General features: G+C 43.3%; 1 protein-coding gene across 4 annotated transcripts in view; it reads left to right on the top strand.

Annotated features, from left to right (window-relative positions):
- Positions 1-20,865, top strand: part of SLO2 (slowpoke 2) — a gene marked incomplete at its 3' end in the record, with an annotated part of 260,978 nt that overhangs the window by 180,336 nt on the left and 59,777 nt on the right. For 3 of the 4 annotated variants that reach the window (XM_070092471.1, XM_070092460.1, XM_070092455.1), the window contains 4 exon segments: positions 4,913-5,040; positions 5,982-6,098; positions 13,801-13,935; positions 16,040-16,214. In XM_070092471.1, coding sequence (XP_069948572.1) covers positions 4,913-5,040; positions 5,982-6,098; positions 13,801-13,935; positions 16,040-16,214 — 555 coding nt within the window. 4 annotated transcript variants of the gene reach the window in all.

Here is a 20,865-nt window from a genome sequence, read left to right as displayed (position 1 = left end):
TTTTTTTTTGCTAATCAAAAATCTGTCATATGTATATATTTAGTCATTTTTATTGAAAAATTTCAAAGTATTGTTTATATTTGGCTAATCTCTACTGAGAGGAGAACCACATTTGTCTACTGAGGGCAGTGTCTTGTACACTGCTGACACGTACTTTCAGTGTGACTGATATGTTGTTCTCCTTGACTTAGACTGGACCTAGGAATGTGTGTGTGTCGTGTTGTGTAGTTGTAGATGTAGTTAGAACTGTTATGGTCTGTCGCTCTCTACGTTCCTCCATCTCTCACTGTTGAATCTGCTGTCTAGCTAACGATTTTTCTTTATCCTTTCAGAATAGTATCCGTCCTGTAAGTGCTGCATGGTGTTTCTCTGTGAAGTGTCAATTTTTGTCAGCTTACTTTTTCTTGCCTAGCCACTATAAGCTGCGTGTGTTTACATGAGACCAGTTATTCACTGCTTAGTTACTGATATTTTCTGTTATGCAGCTTATTGTTGCTAGGTGCACTTGCCAGCAATAAATGTTGCAAGGAGTTGAATTGCTAGCGTTTCACAGGATGCTTATCTGCAGTGTTCAGCTCCTGACCTCCTTCACACTCACTCCTTGATGCACGCACACACGAATGGCCACGTTACTAACTAGTTTTGCTCATTTAGAGTTTCCTAATTTAACTTTTGTTTCTTAAGGGCAGCAATACGAGGATAATTTCATTACGTCAAAATGTCAAGTATGCAACTGGCCTTGTCTGTGTTGTATGGGAATGCTGCTGGAGTTTGTTGTCAAGACATTACTCTCTCAAAGATTCGCATTATTTTCCTGCCTTGACTGGAAAAGTCGAGTGTCGCTAATCTTTTTATAAAAATACTCATGCCGTTTTATGCAACTTACTTGTCTTCATTCATGAATAACCCGCTAATTGGTAATAAAAGCTGAATGACGTTTAGACCAGTGTCGGACAGTTACCTTTCGCGATTCGATAATGGATTAAAACGTCATCCAGTTTTCATATCCATTATATGGGTTGTTAAGTCTCCAGCCACGGTACTGTAACTTGCATTCTTTTTGTATTCATATTTACTGGAACCAGAATTCACGAGTATACTCAAAACACTGCGAATCTCTGAGACTAGAGTTCCGTACATTACGTTACTCTTGGCAGAGTCTTCAAGAGAACGAACTTCCCTCCTCCTCCTTCATCACCTGCCTCATGCTGCACTTCTCTTATATTACGCTGTAAGGTTTTGGTCTATTAGCTTTTGCATTTTGTCCTTCTCTTTAAGATATTTTGTAAAACTGTGAACCTAGCAGACCACCGACTGTTTTTTTTCTAGTGTAAACACCATCTACGTTAGCGAAAGCGTCCACTTTAACCAGTGAATATTGTATGCACTGTAAACACGGACTCGTTTATCTATTCATTATAAGCGTTTCACCGAGTGATTAAGACAGTTTTATGGCCCAAATCCGTATACATAAATTTCTCAATGTTTTTTCCCTACATGGAGTCACTTGCACAAATTGCGCACTATAGTCACTCTTCATCTATTAATTTAAAAATAAATTCCAGAAAATCCAAAACGTTAGATTTTATGAGAAATGAAATTCTTGGCTCACACCTTGCCTCTTGCACCCTGGCCACCCCTCTTACCCCTGTGGCTAGATTTGTAGTTGCTTCAGGTGAGCCCTACACCTGGGCGTCTACTTTCACATCTCAACGAAGCGAACATCTGCCAGACGGAACACAACTGCGGTGAGTCACCGGCGACGTTTGTTTTAAATTACTGTGAATACAATACTTCCAGTTGTGTCACTTAAGAGGCACGTAAGTTCCCCCGTCTTCTAATAACAAGTTCATTTTTCCACTATAATCTACCTTGTCCATAATTACTATCGCATTTGCTTTGTTTCGTAAGGTGAAGTCCAGGATCTTTCCTTAATTCATGGTATAACTTAACAAATCTTTGAGGACAATTGTGTTGCAGAGGTCTGAGCACAGCTCAGACCTCTGCAACACAACTGCTAAATTGTACCATGAATGAAGGAAAGATCCTGGACTTCACCTTACGAAACAAAACAAATGCGATAGTAATTATGGACAAGGTAGATTATAGTGGAAAAATGAACATGATATTAGAAGACGGGGGAACTTACATGCCTCTTAAAGCCCATAACCACGACCCCGAGGAATCATATCACATAGCGTTTACGTCATTAAGGTTACCCTCATTTTCTGAATTCACAAACAATACGATATACACGCCTTGTAATGCTCTTCGTATACTTTTTACCTTAAATATTAAAAATATCGGTATGTTGTTGATAGCTCAGTTGGCAACGAGCACTGGGCGAGGGTGCCACGCAACACTGGCGCTGAAGAACACGAGAAAATATGGTAGTTACTAACCACATGGTGGACCATGGTAGCAATGATCACTGACTCACAGGATCACCATTCTGTGATGGTAGTGCATAAATTTGAAGAGATCAGTCCTTTACAAATCGACACACTGTTTTCACAGGGCTTCTGTCTGCGTTATTCACTCAGCAGCCATAAATACCTAGCTGTCTGTGCTCTCTTGTCGCTCCTGTGGCTTTCACTTTCCTCCTCGCTTTCTGAAAGCTCTTTCTCGGATATAAAAATTTACTTTTCCGAACTTTAACATTTTAAAATCTGTGATTTCGTTACAATTTTACACCTTTTTAATATATATATATATATATATATATATATATATATATATATATATATATATATATATATATATATATATATATATATATATATATATGTATATATATATATGATGAGAGTAAGACACATGTGCAACATCTGGGTATCTTTATTGTAGACGTTTCGCCATCCAGTGGCTTTATCAATACAAATTCAAGGACATAACTTGAAGAGTGTAGAACTATGTACAGAAGATGAGGTAATCAGTCCCTGAACCTAGGAGTAGGTGCGAACAGCACCATAGTCATGGAGAATCTCCATGACTATGGTGCTGTTCGCACCTACTCCTAGGTTGAGGGACTGATTACCTCATCTTCTGTACATAGTTCTACACTCTTCAAGTTATGTCCTTGAATTTGTATTGATAAAGCCACTGGATGGCGAAACGTCTACAATAAAGATACCCAGATGTTGCACATGTGTCTTACTCTCATCTTGTCGGTATTATATACCATTCGTACACACACATATATATATATATATATATATATATATATATATATATATATATATATATATATATATATATATATATATATATATATATATATATATATATATATATATATATATATATATATATGTATATATATATATAATGTCGAGCCGAATAATTAAAACATAATGTCTGGATTAAATAGCAACGCTCATCGTGCCATATAGGACAAGTGAAAATTTGTGTATGCAATAATTTCGCATCTAACGAAAAAATATATTTCATTGTGTTTGTTTATTATTAAATCATCGTAAACTTACCTAAAATATATTTACTTGGATTAAGCTAAATTAAATTGCGCTTGTTATAAAGTTAGGTAAGTTTACTAAGGTTCTTTTGGTACAAAATCATTAATTTTTATATTAACGTAAATGAAAAGAAATGTATCGTTAATTGTACGTATAAGAGAATTTTTTTTAGAAAGGGCTTAATATTAAATGAATTCTAGCTAACTGGCCAATTTTACCTATTCGGCACGATATATATATATATATATATATATATATATATATATATATATATATATATATATATATATATATATATATATATATATATATATGTTAGTTATTACTCTTAATTTCTGATAAATAATAAGATAAGATTTTATCGAAGGTATGTTAACATGCAAGCCGGAGAAGAAGCGAGTTTGTTTGGATGTTATTAGCTCAGTTGAGCTGTAATCGGTGTGTGTGAGTGAGAGAGAGAGAGAGAGAGAGAGAGAGAGAGAGAGAGAGAGAGAGAGAGAGAGAGAGAGAGAGAGAGAGAGAGAGAGAGAGAGCAGGGGAAACACAGAGTAAATATAGAAACAAGTTTCTTTACTTATTAGGTTGGACTAATGTCTTGTAAACGTTTGGTTGACGAGGCCCTGACTGCTTAGAGCCCAAAAGGGACAATGAACCTGGTTGACCTGACGACAGTCATCACGAACTGGTATTATGACAGTCTTCCCTGTGGAACTGACAGCGAAGAGGTTTTAGCATAACACCGTAGGTTATGATTTGTTAGTGTAGCACTGCCACAGTAGCAGTTACAGTGACCAGTGACAACAGTAGTAGTTTCAGTGACCAGTGACGACAGTAGTGGTTACAGTGACCAGTGACAACAGTAGTAGTTTCAGTGACCAGTGACGACAGTAGTGGTTACAGTGACCAGTGACAACAGTAGCAGTTTCAGTGATCAGTGACAACAGTAGTGGTTACAGTGACCAGTGACAACAGTAGCAGTTTCAGTGACCAGTGACGACAGTAGTAGTTACAGTGATTGGTTGGTGATGATGGAATGGCAGGTATACTACATGTGACAGGTATGGTGGGTATTGCAATTTTGGTGGGTGTGGCAGGTGTGGTGGGTGTGGCAGATGTGGTGGGTGTGGGAGATGTGGTGGGTGTGGCAGATGTGGTGGGTGTGGCAGATATGGTGGGTGTGGGAGATGTGGTGGGTGTGGCAGATGTGGTGGGTGTGGCAGGTGTGGTGGGTGTGGCAGATGTGGTGGATGTGGCAGGTGTGGTGGGTGTGGCAGGTGTATTGTGCATGGTGAATGTATTGGGTGAGGTAGGTGTGGTGGACATCACTGTTCTAGCAGTTGTGGCAAGTGTGGTTGAAGTGGTTGATGTAGCAAGTGTGTGGCAGATATAGCAGGTGTGGTACATAGGTGTGCAGCACTGAAGCAGCACTCCCTCCACAGGTGTGCGAGCACTGCAGTTACCGCAGTGCCAAGGAGTACAACTGGCAGAACCGGGCTGTCATCCTGGCCGCTGATTACGCCAGTAACGGCATCTACAACTTCCTCATCCCTCTGAGAGCGCACTTCAGGTGAGATGATCTTGAGGTGAGACCAGCTTCAGGCGAAATCACGTAAAGTGAACCCTGGTAAATAACCCAACTAAACGGTCACACGTCAGCCATCAATTTCAGGTTTAGAGTTGGGATTGGTTCCACCTTGCAATATATATATATATATATATATATATATATATATATATATATATATATATATATATATATATATATATAACGAGAGAGAGAAAGAGAGAGAGAGAGAGAGAGAGAGAGAGAGAGAGAGAGAGAGAGAGAGAGAGAGAGAGAGAGAGAGAGAGAGAGAGAGAGAGAGAGAGAGAGAGAGAGAGAGAGAGAGAGAGATTTTGAAATACTTAACAATTCGCAAAAAGGCTAAATTATTTACAAACTTTATCTCTCAGTCCACAGCAGGATTCGAACCTGCACAGTCAGCACCAGTGCTTTACCCAGTGCGTCTCCCGTGCAACATACTTCTCACTGTATTGTTATGACGGTCCACAAGTGGAGGAATGTTTGCAATATAAAACAACTTTTAAATCTCCCTTTAATTTTGAAATCTCCCTTTAATTTTGAAATCACCTTTAAACCTAGAAGAACGTTCTCATATTTCTTAATAAGAAATATCAGTAGTGTATGAGTGGATTGAGAAATATCAATATAATATTCATAAGGGAGCGCTAAACTCGTATGAATGATAAAGCACATGTGGTAGGAAAAGTAAACAGGTTCAACTTTTAGATGAAAAAAAGCGAAGCAGAGTGTACTTGATGAAGCTCGTTAACTATTAGGTTAGGTAAGGTTCCTCAGGGAACAGGACAAGCGTTTCCTGACGTTGGAGCTTTTGGTCATCTGACCGAGGCCTTCCGCTGGCTTACCGGTTCACCCCTTTAAAAGTCAGGGCTGTAATAAAACGCGAAGCTTCTTCTAAATATATTGTTTTGCATCTTTCTTGACAGAAAGAAGACGTCGCTAAACCCCATCATACTCTTGTTAGAGCGGCGACCTGACGTAGCTTTCCTTGATGCTATCTCCTTCTTCCCGCTCATCTACTGGATGCTGGGGTCCATCGACTGGTGAGTCCTCTACACTGACGGTCTTTTTCACACAGTCAGCGTCGTGTACGCATACACGGGGTCTTGTGCACTCACTTGCGGTCTCGTGCTCACATTCAGGGTCTTGAAACACACACACTCAGTCTTGGACTCTCACTCAGGGAACTCGGCGTGAAGGCAGTTTAACTTATAGGTTAAATTCTACTAAGCTTCCTTGTGGTTAATTGTTACTTACAAATACATATGCATTGCTGTACGAACACCTGTATTGTTACAAATGCACATGTGTGTTTTTTAGTATTAGTGTTATAATAAAAAAAGAAGCGCTAAACCACAAGGGTTATACAGTGCAGCAGGGCAGGGAAGGATGCAGGGGTAATGGGTAGCAAGAGGGAGAGGGATGATTATTAGAACATATGAACATAAGAAAGGAGGAACACTGCAGGAGGCCTGCTGGCCCATACTAGGCAGGTCCTTTACAATTCATCCCACTAACAAAACATTTGCCCTACCCAATTTTCAATGCCACCCAAGAAATAAGCTCTGATGTGAAAGCCCCACTCAAATCCAACCCATCCCACTCATGTACTTATCCAACCTAGATTTGAAACTACCCAAAGTCCCAGCCTCAATAACCCAACTAGGTAGACTGTTCCACTCATCAACTACCCTATTTCCAAACCAATACTTTCCGATGTCCTTTCTAAATCTAAACTTATCTAATTTAAATCCATTACTGCGCGTTCTCTCTTGGAGAGACATACTCAAGACCTTATTAATAACCTTTAGGTTATGAAGTGTTGAGGGGCAGTGGATAGTGCAGGGGTAGAGGATAGCTAAAGATTAAGGTAGAAAGGACAGAGGAGAGTGTTAGTGACATCATCATCAGTTGCTGTCAGAAAGTCAATGAGAGAGTCTGGATTAAAGGAGGATCCATCAGCAAGAAGGGAAGGTGAAGTAAATGCAGTAGAACAGTGACGATGTTGGAGGTAAATTCTGCATGCTCGTTGACAGAGTGGACAGTCCAACAGAATGTGGCTAACAGATACAGGAACTTGACAATTCTCACAGAGAGGAACAGGACTCCTCTCCATGAGATACCCGTGAGTAAGATGAGTGTGGCTGATGCGAAGATGGGAGAGAGTAGTCTCCTAATCTCGACACTGATGACAAGAAGACAGCCAGAAATCTATACTCGGTTTAACAGAATGAAGTTTGTTATGGAGCAGATCAGACCAACGTTGTTGCCAACGGGTGCGAAGATGGGTAGCAATCACAGCAAAATAGTCTGTGAATGGAGCACCTCTATATGAAACTGGGAGGTCATGTACTGCTGACCGCGCATCAGTGTCTTCCTGTTCATTGCCCTGTATGTCAACATGACCAGGGACACAGCAAAAAACAATATCTCTGTGTTTGCTAGAGATACGGCATAACCACAGTTGGATACAAAGAACTAGGGAGTGAGGTGTATCTAATTTCTGTATAGCCTGTAAAGCACTAAGGGAGTCTGAAATGACCACAAATGGTGACACAGGCATAGATGCAATATGGATGAGTGCTACAAGAATTGCATATAATTCAGCAGTATAAATGCTAGCCGAGGGTAATAAATGCCCTCTCACGACACTGTCCAGAAACTGCTGCGAATCCGACGGCATCAGAAGACTTAGAACCAAAGGTGTACATCTCGATGGCATGAGAATGAGAGTGGAAGTGGTCAAGAAAAAGAGAGCGGGAAGCCACCGTAGGTAGTTGGGCTTTTGCGCATGACAGTGGGAAAGAGACACGAACAGCCGGAACTTCCCAAGGGGACATGGAAAAGTGAGATGCTACACGAACATAGAAAGGTGGTAACTGAAGGGAAAACAAGAGCGAATGTAGGCGGAGAGAAAAGGGACGGAGTAAACAAATAAAGAACGTCTATTAACATCAGTGACTACTATATACGGAAGGACTGTAGAGGTCATGAGATCGAACATAATAGCAAAGGCAATGAGCATCACGGTGATCAGACAAGGATGGAAAATTCGCTTCTGCATAGAGGCTTTCAACAGGGGATGAACAAAAGGCACCAAGGCACAGATGGAGACCTGGGTGATGTGTAGAATCTAACTTAGAGTTGTGGGAGAGGCTGCAGAATAGATTTGGTTACCATAATCTAGCTTGGATAAGACTAGGGTAGAATGCAAACAGAGGAGAGTGCGACGATCCGCTCCCCATGAACGATGTGCGAGAACCTTAAGGAGATTTAGCCGACCATGGCAAGTTGTGTTTAACGAAGAAATGTGAGATTTCAACATCAGCCGGCGATCAAAGAGTAGGCCCAGAAACCTGACCGTATCACATGCCGGAATACGCGAACCGTGTAAGTACAAGGGAGTATCCAGTATAAGCGGGCATCTAATGAGGGTAATGAAACGGGTTTTCGTGCTGGAAAGTTTAAAGACTCGGTCTATCACAACCTGAAGGGAGGCTGCTACTAGTCGACAGTCAGTGTCCGAGTAAGCTGTAGCGAAATCATCAACATAAAGTAATGACCAAATATGCGAAGGAAGAATGGAAGGTAGGTCATTCATAGCTAAGAGAAAAATAGTAGTACTGAGGACTCCTTCGGCTTGTACAAAAACCGAGGAAAGCGAGGCGCCAATGCGGACCCGAAAATGTCTATCAGAGGCCTAGGGAGTGGGCTTGGGCTAGAATGTTATACCCCCAAGTGGTGTCATATGCCTTCTCTAGATCGAAAAAGACTGCTAAGACAAAGTGGTTGTTAGCAAAGGCATTTCGAATATATGTATCGAAGTGGAGCAAGGGGTCTAAAGTAGAGTAGCCTTTGTGAAAGCCATATTGGCGAGGGAAAAGGCTGTTGTGTGTCTCTAAGAACCACATCAGACATCTATTCACCTTGCAGACCACACTGGGACGATAGTAAGAGGTGTCAAGCCCTGAGGCGCCCGGTTTGCGATACGTTAGTACAATAGCTGATTTCCAGTGTTGTGGGAAAACCCCTCACTCCCAAATTAGATTGAAAAGACGTGAAAGAACGGGAAGGGGCGTAGAATGGAGATGGTGTAGCATACTGATGTGGATATCATCAGGTCCCAGTGTCGACGGCCGGCACAAGGAAAGCATGGACTCTAATTCTAGAAGAGTACAAGGTATGTTATACAGCTCCAGTCCATTGGAGGAGAAATCTAAGGGCAATTGCTCTTTGGTAGGTTTAGATGTAAGAAATGAGGGACAGAGATGAAGCCCTAGGGAGATATGGACAAGATAGTTCCCAACTTCTGTGGCAACTTCTAAAGGTTCTGCGACATCAACTCCAGCAACCTACAAAATGGGAGCTGGGTCCAGAGTGTACTTACCACACAATTTTCACACCTTTCTCCAAATCATGCACATAGGGGAAGACGAGGTAATGATAGACACGTAGTCTCGCCAACAAGCGCATTTAGCGTCGCATATGATGCAGTGAGCAACTGCCCTTCCCCACTTAAAGCCCAACAGACGCTCCTCGGTACGGTTATATCAATAACGGCCTCACGCAGCATGTTTTAAACTCCCACACGGGCACATGTAGGAGACCACCAAGGTATGCATGACCGAGAATGCCTACTTGAGGTTTGGGGGATAGAACGAGTCTCCACAGTTAGAACTGAGGTCGAAAATTGGTGCATCAGTTCATTAGTAGACGACGAAAGGGAGTCCTCGCAACAGGTGGTAAGATGGGAGTATAAGTCCCAACCTGCTCTAGCAAATTTCCAACTAGGGTTACGAAACGGTCGGGTATATGTAGCAGAAGTAAGAAGGATAGGAAAGCAATCACTATCATGTAAATATGGAAGAACAGACCACGTGAAATTAAGTGCACTGGGCGAGGAACAGATAGAAAGATCAATGCAGGAGAGAGGCTGAGTGCGAGTCAAAATGAGTAGGAGCACCTGTATTTAAAAAATGAAGAGATTGAGAAGCGAGAAGTCTCCAACTGATCGCAAGAGTCACAGTGGGACCCTCCTCACAGGTGACGGTGAGCGTTAAGATTACCCAACAACAAGATGGGCAGCGGTAGAGAAGAAATTAAAAACGCGATATCAGAAATACAGAATGCACGGGAGGGAGAAAAATAAAGAGAGCAAAATGTAAACCATCTGTGTAAATAAATCTGAGCTGCAGTATAATGAAGTGGGGAACTAATAAAAACTTGCTGATACAGCACATCAACGCGCACAAGAAGCACGCTTTCGTTAAATTATTAGTCAGGTTAAGGATCTGAAGAATGTAATAGTGCATAGCCCGAAATGGGACGAATGATGGCAGAACGAATTTTGGGCTCTTGCAACCCTACACATACTGTGGACAACTGGGAGATCAACACTTAGAGTTCTCTTCAATTGCCCCTAAGGCCACGAATATTCCATTGTAAAAAAGACATTGTGTACAAAAATAAAACTGGCAACAATAAGAAATGATAAAACCTATGGGCTTTTAGAATATATAGTCAACGTGTGGGGGTAACGATAAGCGTGTAAGCAAGGAGGAATGTGAATGTTGCGGAGGAATAGTGTTGCGAGGGTCGCAAAATAGAAGAGGTAGAAGGAGTCGTGTTGGTGTCCATCGGGGTGTCGTCTCTGCAGTATAGCTGGAGATAGCGTCTAATGTCTCTGTTGTTAAGGAAGCCGACGATGCCATGCTGTCAGAGACAGGAGAGGCATTGCAAGGAAAGGTCGGAGTAACTATGGAGGCAACTAAAGAGGTCTGAGAGGGGGCAGGGAGTATGAACCTGGAGAGATGCATCGGCTGGGATAGAAGAGGTCTGCAGTGTAACAGGAGAGGAAGGAGGATGGAGGGTAACTATGGTGGAAGACGAGGGGGGTGAACCTCTACCTTCGTGTGAGAGCTGAAAAGGGGGTGAGAACGAGGCTCCGAGGTAGGAGATATATTCTGTGCAGGTGATGGTCGCAAAGAAAGTGTAGGTCTGTGAGGTCTCGTAGACTGAGAAGCAAGAGAGTGAGATGAAGTAGAAGTAGGAAGTGGTACAGAGGTACGAGTGTCAGAGGATAAAACTGCAAAAGAATTAGAAACTGGGGCGACCCCGGAAGACGCAGACGCAGAGGGATTGGGAGGCGGGAGGACCGTCGAGGTTGGAGGTCTTTGGGCTGTCCGAGCATACGGGACACGAGGGAGTTTACCTTGAAGGTGGAGCTGAGAGACAGTCACAGTGTAAGTGAGGCCCTCATGCTCCTTAAGATAACGGATCTCTCCTTCATTACGATAAACCTGGTAATGACATGAAAAGAAAGGAAGAGGTTCCCTGCAATTGAGACAAGAGGGGAGAAGACTACAAGACATTGGAATGATCTGCTGCACTGCAGACCGGGCATTCCACCACAGATCTGCAGTATTTAGCGGGGTGTCCAAAAATGCCAGCAATTACGACACTGTTGGGGAGTGGGAACTACTTGACGGACCTCTAGGCGATGTCCCACAATATAGACAGAGGACGGAAGTTCACTGCAGTCGAAGTTAAACGAGCGATGTTACTAGGAAAAAGCCTCCGTAAACGAGCAGGCAGGATGTACATATCTACCTTAAGAATAGGGAGGTTCTGAAGGGCTAATTGTTCTAAAATATCCTTGCCGCAATACAAAAAATCACTCTGTACAATGGTACGTGGTAAGACCACAGTACCACTGCAAGAATAAAGAGTAGAGTGCTTATGAACGGTGACTGGTATGTTATCCATGGAAGTAATGTGGGAGAGAGCATGAGCTTGCTCTGAATTCTGCACTGTTACGACACGCGCACCGCTTCAAAGAGCGTGGAAGGATATATTTTGCCCAACTTGCCATAAAAGAGTTTTACCAATTCCGTGATCAGAAAGATAGTCAATCAGAAACGTCGTTTGTAAAGAAAAGAATTTTGTCCATTGCATACTCATTAGTCCGGTATGCAAATGCAGTGAGTGTCGTGTAGATCGTTTTTGAACAGTCATCGACGAACTGCCGTCAGTAAGTTGTCTTGGACACTTAGGAGCAGAACCATGGGCGGTCTGACCTGTGGAAGGTGGGAGATCCGAGAACCATCGCACAGTATTCGAGGAAGCCGGACGCATTGTGAAAGGTGTGCTAGAAGCAGCGGCATGAACAGAAATGGGTGACGCCGCAGCACCTAAAGCAAGTGATGAGGCGTCACCGGCAGAAGGTACAGAAGTATGAGAAGAGTCGAGAGAATGGTCCGATAACAAAGCCAGATCACAACAGGGTGTGGGATCAGAATGGGGCCTGGGAGGAGGAAGGGTTTCACAGGGTGAAGACTTCATAATAATAGGTGCATCTTCTGTAATAACTTTCTTGTTATTTTAAGAAAAGAAGAAAGAAGGAAAGAAAAAAAGAGGGGCAGTGGAGGGACAGTCACTAGGTGGTATGGAGGGACCGAAAGCTCCTCCCCTCATCTGAGAGTGCCTCGAGCCCACTGGCAGTGAAGATACAGCGTGGAACCTGTGTCATACCTTAGCCATCACGCTAGTAAACCAGCGCTCCAGGATAGCAGCCTCACATTCACCGAGCTACCTCGGCGGACAAAAGACTGTCGGAAATCCACCACAAAGTTTACCTCCTTTGGCTGCCACCCCCCAGAACCCACAGGCAGCTTCCGGAGATACACCCCCATCATCTAAAGAGCACCCCGCCCACGGCCCAGAAATCCGGGAAGGGAGCAGGGCATCCTCAGACAACTCAGATTAACCATACCACGGGCGGGATTTGAACCCGCGGTCAGAGAGTCTCAAAACTCCAGACCGTCGCGTTAGCCACTTGACCAGCTACCCACAATAAGATTTGTCCAACTAGGTATATTTCTACACCATAGGAAGGTTAGCATAGGCACCACTGTGACCACAAATGCAAGTTTTTACAGACGAATCTCCAGCTAGCGTGGCCGTGACGAACTCTAGCTCAAGTCCCCTCACTGCTGGTCCAGTGGCTAACGCGACGGTCTGGAGTTTTGAGACTCTCTGACCGCGGGTTCAAATCCCACCCGTGGTATGGTTTGTTTGCAATCGTGTCATTACGATTTCAAGAGTCAACTCAGATTACATAGCAAACTACACCACCCCGAGGGACCTCACGGAGTGGGACGAACCCCGGCATGCTACCCCCTACCTAGAAACTGTAATGCCAGAGGGAAGGACCCCAGAGGCTACAAAAGGGACGGGAAACAAGGGGAGGATGGGGAGAAGGAAGGAAAGGGGGAAAATGGGGGGTATGGGAAGGGCGGGGCAGGGAAGGGTGGATTGGGGGGGTAATTAGGCTCAGTCGGAGGAAGACCAAAAGGTCCAATTCCTCAGACCGATAGTCTCTTTACCGTTACAAGGCGCCCCCTTTAAAGAGGATGTGTGTTCTTATAGCACACTTCTGCATAATCTCATGAACATTAGATATTATATCAGCACAAAAGCCCCTAAGTGGTTAAAACAGAAAAATTGCTTGCTAAATATTTTGGCTTATTGTTGAGGCTCTCTTCCTGCTGAAGAGGACCATTGAGAGCACTGAAGGCTTCTTCCTACTGAAGAGGACTTCGATAATAGTCCAAAACACACAGAACTGAACTCATTTTCTGCCTTACTAGCTACCAGTGTATATTATACTTTTGCATTTCTATTTATTACAACATATTTTGAGAATATAGCCTGAGTATTGCGGTGTAAGTGTTGACTGTGTTGCAGCCTGGACGACCTGCTGCGTGCAGGCATCAACCTGGCAGAGAACGTGGTAGTGGTGAACAAGGAACTCAACAACTCGGCTGAGGAGGACACTCTCTCTGACTGCAACACCATAGTCGCCGTCCAGACAATGTTCAAGTAAGCCATTCACTTATTTAACGCGAACCGATTCTGGAAGCGTTTCCAGAAAAAAGATAACCAAATATTGCACAGGTCTCTCACTTACTAATCAGTCTTCCTCTCCATGAGCAATACCGCTCATACCACCACACCGACAAGTAAGTAAGTAGGTTTATTCAGGTATACACAAATACGGTTACATAGATCATACATAGCAGCATATGTGTAGAGAACCTGGGATAACCCAAAAAAGTCAGACGAAGTGACTTATTTCCATTGGGACTTACGATTTCTACTCTATAAATTCTCTACGTAACATTCATACCACGCATTCATCCCAGATATATATATATATATATATATATATATATATATATATATATATATATATATATATGTGTGTGTGTGTGTGTGTGTGTGTGTGTGTGTGTGTGTGTGTGTGTGTGTGTGTGTGTGTGTGTGTGTGTGTGTGTGTGTGTGCGTGTGTGTGTGTGTGTGTGTGTGTGTGTGTGTGTGTGTGTGTGTGTGTGTGTGTGTGTGTGTGTGTGTGTGTGTGTGTGTGTGTGTGTGTGTGTGTGTGAGTGTGTGTGTGTGTGTGTGAGTGTGTTTGTGTGTGTGTGTGTGTGTGTGCGTGTGTGTGTGTGTGTACAGTTGTACGTAAACGATAGAAGTCGAAAAATAGTGAATTTCCAAGCACTTTCCTGATTTCTAATATTATCAATAAAGACAGATAAGGGTGAGACATGACCTCACATATGTCCTCACATGTGACCTGACACCTGACCCAGCACGTTGAGTGTGGGAGTATAGTGAAGATTTGGTCAGATCTCAAGTCACGTAAAATTTATGAGTGATATGTCAAGCATAGCTTAAATTCCTCACAAATTCTATTAATTATAAATTACTCAAATTTATATAACCCTGAACTAATATTCATATTAAAATCAATACTATTTTTTAATGAAAAGTGATTCGATTATATTTTTCTCAACCATAGACCTGCTTGATACAACTTTCTCGGCCCTTTTGAAAATCCGTTGGATGGTTAAAATCTCCCACATTAATCAACAAAGCATTAGAATCTTGTCTACTTCCAGTAATTACTTACTTACTTTCTTACTTATGTTGCTGTAATTTTAATTCAAGAATTTTACCAGTTTGACCATAATAAACGTTTGCATTTTTTTTTATTACTGAGTTCATAATGTTATTTCCATAAAACATCGCTAATTTTATTATAAATATTAGTGTTAAAGTGATGCAAATACAAAAGAGACATCAATGGCAGGACGGAAGACATGTCATTCATATAACTAGTGACAATAATTGTTCAGCATTACACCACAAACTGTCTAAGTAGTTTAGTTAGCTATCTCTAAGTATACTTATAAATGTAGTGACTTAATGTAAGTAGATATCACATTTTCGTGACTTACAAGTTATAGGAACGACTTATGGTGACTCGAAGCTGTGTTATCCTGGTGTGTCTACCCTTCCCCCCTGCACCATCATGGAGTAATGGTGCTCAGTCCAATTACTGTGACCAGAGTAAGTCGGAACACCGAGTAAAATGGGATATGACTCAAAAAATCGTAATGACGCGATTCCAAACAATCCACGGTACGGTTGGTGACTGAATTCTCGGTGAGTGCGTCCGTCTGGAGTTTTACTGCTCACTCACCGCGAGTTCCACCCCCACCCGTACCGTGGTTTACCGCGAGTTCCACCCCCACCCGTACCGTGGTTTACCGCGAGTTCCACCCCCACCCGTACCGTGGTTTAAAATGGGATATAAATATGCCAATACGACAGACATTTTGTAAAATTTTTTGCTTCAGTAATAATGTGTTGTCGTTGTACTTACTTGACAGAAACTTCCTTGACGCCGGCCAGGGATTCTTGGTTTGTAGACCTGGACCTTCTCCTCTCCTTCCCGGGATCGAACCTGATTAATTCCCATAACACCTATTTTTTAATGGATGAAATAATTTCGTTGTGCAGGGGTAGAGGGACAAGGATGGTAACCCGAGTTCAGGTATATATTACAAGTTCTTTGAACAATTAATCTAAATATGTAAATGTAAAATATGAATGTAAATTAGTAAAAGAGATTACTTCGCAGGTTCTTCCCTAATATCAAGATCATCACGGAGTTGTCGCAGTCGTCCAACATGCGATTTATGCAGTTCCGCGCCCGGGACGCGTACGCCCTTCACCTGTCTAAGATGGAAAAGGTACAACTCTCCCCACATGACCATATTGATGGACCCGAACGGATTAACGAGTCATTGTCACCGGTAACGATCTCGCTGTTGCTGTCATTAGTGTTTGATCTAGTGTTCATATGTCGTCCCAACCCACCTTAGTCGACCTGACCCAGAACAACCACGAGTAGCAAGGCCATTGCCGTAGGTGGTGTGTGGGCAGCACCATTGTCACTGCCGCTGCCTCCAGACGGCCCAACTCAACAACACCACCAGCCATTCTCAATACAGGGAGCATGATACACACACATCTCCATGTAATGTTTACTCTCTTGTTCATCTATTGCATTATACTTTATACAATTATTTTGGTTTATTGTTAATTTGTAATTAAAAGCAGTCAGCTTAGTACAAAGTCACATATGAGAGAGAATGAAATTGAAGATGAGCACTGTATATTTCGTCCTCACACTGAGGCCCTCTTCAGCAGACAGTGTAAGATCAAAATGTACACTACTATTCTTCTCTTTTATCTTCCTCATGTGGGTTTGTTTGACCCATTGACAAGTGTTTGGTACACTTGTCTTCCCAGTCAACTTGTTAACTCAAAGAAGTGTAAAACAATGCAACGTAATACCAGAAAGATACGAGTAGCTATGTCTAGAGTGACCCGAGTCACCCATGGAGTCCTGCCGGAGATGGTGCCTGTGTAGGACTCCTCCTTCCCTCCCAGCTCATGTGTAGTCTGTGTGGAGTGTAGCTGGTGCCTGTGGCCGGCTTGTGGTAGTGTTTCACGCGGCCTAAACTCACTACACCATAGAGGGACACTCGCTAGATAACAGATAGAGACGCCTTATAGTTCTGAATGTAGTAGTCAATATTTAGAGCAGACCTTCAGTTCTCTTCAGTAAATAAGATTTTTCACGAGGCAGTATACAAATCCCTAAATAAGATTTTTCACGAGGCAGTATACAAATCCCAAATATTTGTGCTCCTAAGATAAATCAAAACTGAAGATTTTCTCTTTCTAAGCCAGGTATATATACGCTGACATATTGTGTTCCAGCAGCTTAATAATTCTAATATTAACAATATTATTTTATAATTAATTTAGTCAAAAATATCATTGAGTAGTTTAAGTGTAAAGGCTTTGATTTGACCTAGAGTTTGAGTCATTAGCAACTACAGCTGCAAGATCACAGTGAGGCTAGAGTGGTAGTGGTAGATGTGGGTGGTAGTGTTGCCTGACACAACCTGGCCCTGCTTGGTGCTCCGTGATAGTGCCTGGCAGTGCCACAAAGTGCCTGGTGCTCCTTGATAGTGCCTGGCAGCGCCACAAAGTGCCTGGTGGTGTCTGATAGTGCCTGGCAGTGCAACAAAGTGCCTGGTGGTGTCTGATAGTGCCTGGCAGTACAACAAAGTGCCTGGTGGTCCCTGATAGCGTCTGGCAGTGCCACAAAGTGCCTGGTGGTGTCTGATAGTGCCTGGCAGTACCACAAAGTGCCTGGTGCTCCCTGATAGTGCTTGACAGTGCAACAAAGTGCCTGGTGGTGTCTGACAGTGCCTGGCAGTACCACAAAGTGCCTGGTGGTGTCTGATAGTGTCTCGCAGTGCCACAAAGTGCCTGGTGGTGTCTGATAGTACCTGGTGGTCCCTGATAGCGTCTGGCAGTGCCACAAAGTGCCTGGTGGTGCCTGATAGTGCCTGGCAGTACCACAAAATGCCTGGTGGTGTCTGATAGTGCCTGGCACTACCACAAAGTGCCTGGTGGTGTCTGATAGTGCCTGGCAGTACCACAAAGTACCTGATGCTCCCTGATAGTGCCTGGCAGTGCCACAAAGTGTCCGATGGTCCCTGATAGTGCTTGGCAGTTCCACAAAGTGCCTGGTGGTATCTGATAGTGCCTGGCAGTGCCACAAAGTGCCTGGTGGTCCCTGATAGTTCCTGACAGTACCACAAAGTGCCTGGTGGTCCCTGATAGTGCCTGGCAGTTCCACAAAGTGCCTGGCAGTGCCACAAAGTGCCAAGTGATTCCTGATAGTGCCTGGCAGTACCATAAAGTGCCTGGTGGTCCCTGATAGTGCCTGGCAGTGCCACAAAGTGCCTGGTGGTCCCTGATAGTGCCTGGCAGTACCACGAAGTGCCTGGTGGTCCCTGATAGCGCCTGATGGTGCCTAGCGATGCTTGGTGGTGACTGACAGTTCTTAGTGGTGCCTATCAGCACTTGGTGGTTCCTGGCAGTGCCTGGCTTCCTCTTGTACGATGCCACACACCTACGCTGTACGCCCGGGATGCATGAGGCTAAATGTCTTCAGTCATGTGTCCATATTTATAAGTGTCTTTGCTATGCTTCCTTTCTGTATGAACTTAGTTGCCATGACAGTTACATTTCCAGCTGTAGAGGTGAGGGTTGCCTGGCGGGGCATGAAGATCTCTCTAGGTCTCCTCCTTCGTGAAGTGTTGGGGCGGGATGTGTACCAGGGTCCTCCTGCCTCTCGAGTCATCATCACCTTACTAACCATGGTGGAGGTGCAGCCAAGTGTCACCCACGTTCTGTGTCAGTGTTTACCTCCTCTGTTAAGATTCGCCTGTGAAATAATCCCTTGCGAAATTATTAAATTTATACGAACACACACCTGGTCAAGCACGTCAAGAAATTAGAGAAACTGCAAAAATTTGCAGCAAGATTAGTTCCTACGAAGAAAGGTTAAGGGAAATCGACCTGACGACACTGGAGAGCAGGAGGGTCCGGGGAGACATGATAACGACATATAAAATGCTGCGAGGAATTGACGAGGTGGACAAAGACGGGATTTCTCCAGAGATGAGACACAGAAACAAGAGGTCACAATTGGAAGTTAAAGACTCAGATGAGTCAAAGGGATGTTAGGAAGTATTTCTTTAGTCAAAGAATTGTCAGGAAATCTGGCAAGTGACGTAGTGGAGGTAGGAACCATACATAGTTTTAAGGCGAGGTATGATAAAGCTCATGGAGCAGGGAGAGAGAGGACATAGTAGCGGTCAGTGAAGAGGCGGGGCCAGGAGCTATGAATCGATCCCTGCAACCACAATTAGGTGAACACAATTAGGTGAGTACACACACACACACACACACACACACATAAATAAGAACATAAGAAAGAAGAAACACTGCAGCAGGCCTACTGGCCCATGCGAGGCAGGTCCAAGTGATCTCCCGGCTTAAACCAATGACCCACCTAGTCAGGTCAGGTCACATCCACTTAAGGAGCACGTAGTCAGACCTATTAGCACAATGTAGCCAGGTCCAGCTCACACCCACCCACACCCACTCAAGTATTCATCCAATCTATTTTTAAAACTACACGTCATAGCTTATATATATATATATATATATATATATATATATATATATATATATATATATATATATATTATATATATATATAATATATATATATATAATATATATATATATAATATATATGTATATAAAAATAGGTTGGATAAATACATGAGTGGATGTGGGTGGGTGTGAGTTAGACCTGATAGCTTGTGCTACCAGGTCGGTTGCCGTGTTCCTCCCTTAAGTCAATGTGACCTGACCTGACTAGGTTGGGTGCATTGGCTTAAGCCGGTAGGAGACTTGGACCTGCCTCGCATGGGCCAGTAGGCCTTCTGCAGTGTTCCTTCGTTCTTATGTTCTTCTTCTTCTTATATATATATATATATATATATATATATATATATATATATGTATATGTGTGTGTGTGTGTGTGTGTGTGTGTGTGTGTGTGTGTGTGTGTGTGTGTGTGTGTGTACTCACCTACTCACCTAGTTGAGGTTGCGGGGGTCGAGTGTGTGATCGTGTGTGTTTGTATGTGTGTTTGTATGTGTGTTTGTGAGAGAGAGAGAGTGAGATGTGTGTGTGTGTGTATGTACTCACATAGTTGTGGTTACAGGAGTCGAGTCACAGCTCCTGGCCCCGCCTCTTCACTGGCCGCTACTATGTCACTCTTCCTGTTCCATGAGCTTTATCATAACTCTTCTGAAAGCTATGTAAGGATCCTGCCTCAACTACATCACTTCCCAGACTATTCCACTTCCTGACAACTCTGTGACTGAAGAAATACTTCCTAACATCCCTGTGATTCATCTGAGTCTTCATCTCCCAACTGTGACTCCTTGTTGCTGTGTCCCATCTCTGGAACATCCTGTTTCTGTCCACCTTGTCGATTCCTCTCAGTATTTTATATGTCGTTATCATATCCTCCCTATCTCTATTGTCCTCCAGTGTTGTCAAGTCGATTTCCCTTAACCTCTCCTCGTAGGACATACCACTTAGCTCCGGGACTAGTCTTGTTGCAAACCTTTGCACTTTCTCTAATTTCCTTACGTGCTTGGCTAGGTTTTGGTTCCAAACTGGTGCTGCATACTCTAATATGGGCCTAACGCACACAGTGTACAGGGTCCTGAACGATTTCTTATTAAGACGTCGGAATGATATTCGTAGATTTGTTAGGCGCCCATATGCTGCAGCAGTTATTTGGTTGATGTGCGCTTCAGATGTTCCTGATGTTATACTCACCCCAAGATCCTTTTCCTTGAGTGAGGTTTGTAGTCTCTCGCCCCCTAGACTGTACTCCATCTGCGATCTTCTTTGCTCTTCCCCAATCTTCATGACTTTGCACTTGGTGGGGTTGAACTCCAGAAGCCAGTTGCTGGACCAGGCCTGCAGCCTGTCCAGATCCCTTTGTAGTTCTGC

This window comes from Cherax quadricarinatus, chromosome 3, assembly GCF_038502225.1.
Source record: "Cherax quadricarinatus isolate ZL_2023a chromosome 3, ASM3850222v1, whole genome shotgun sequence".
Taxonomy (NCBI): domain Eukaryota; kingdom Metazoa; phylum Arthropoda; class Malacostraca; order Decapoda; family Parastacidae; genus Cherax; species Cherax quadricarinatus.
The sequence above is the reverse complement of the archived record's forward strand: the minus strand, read 5'-3'. Positions and strand labels throughout refer to the sequence as shown.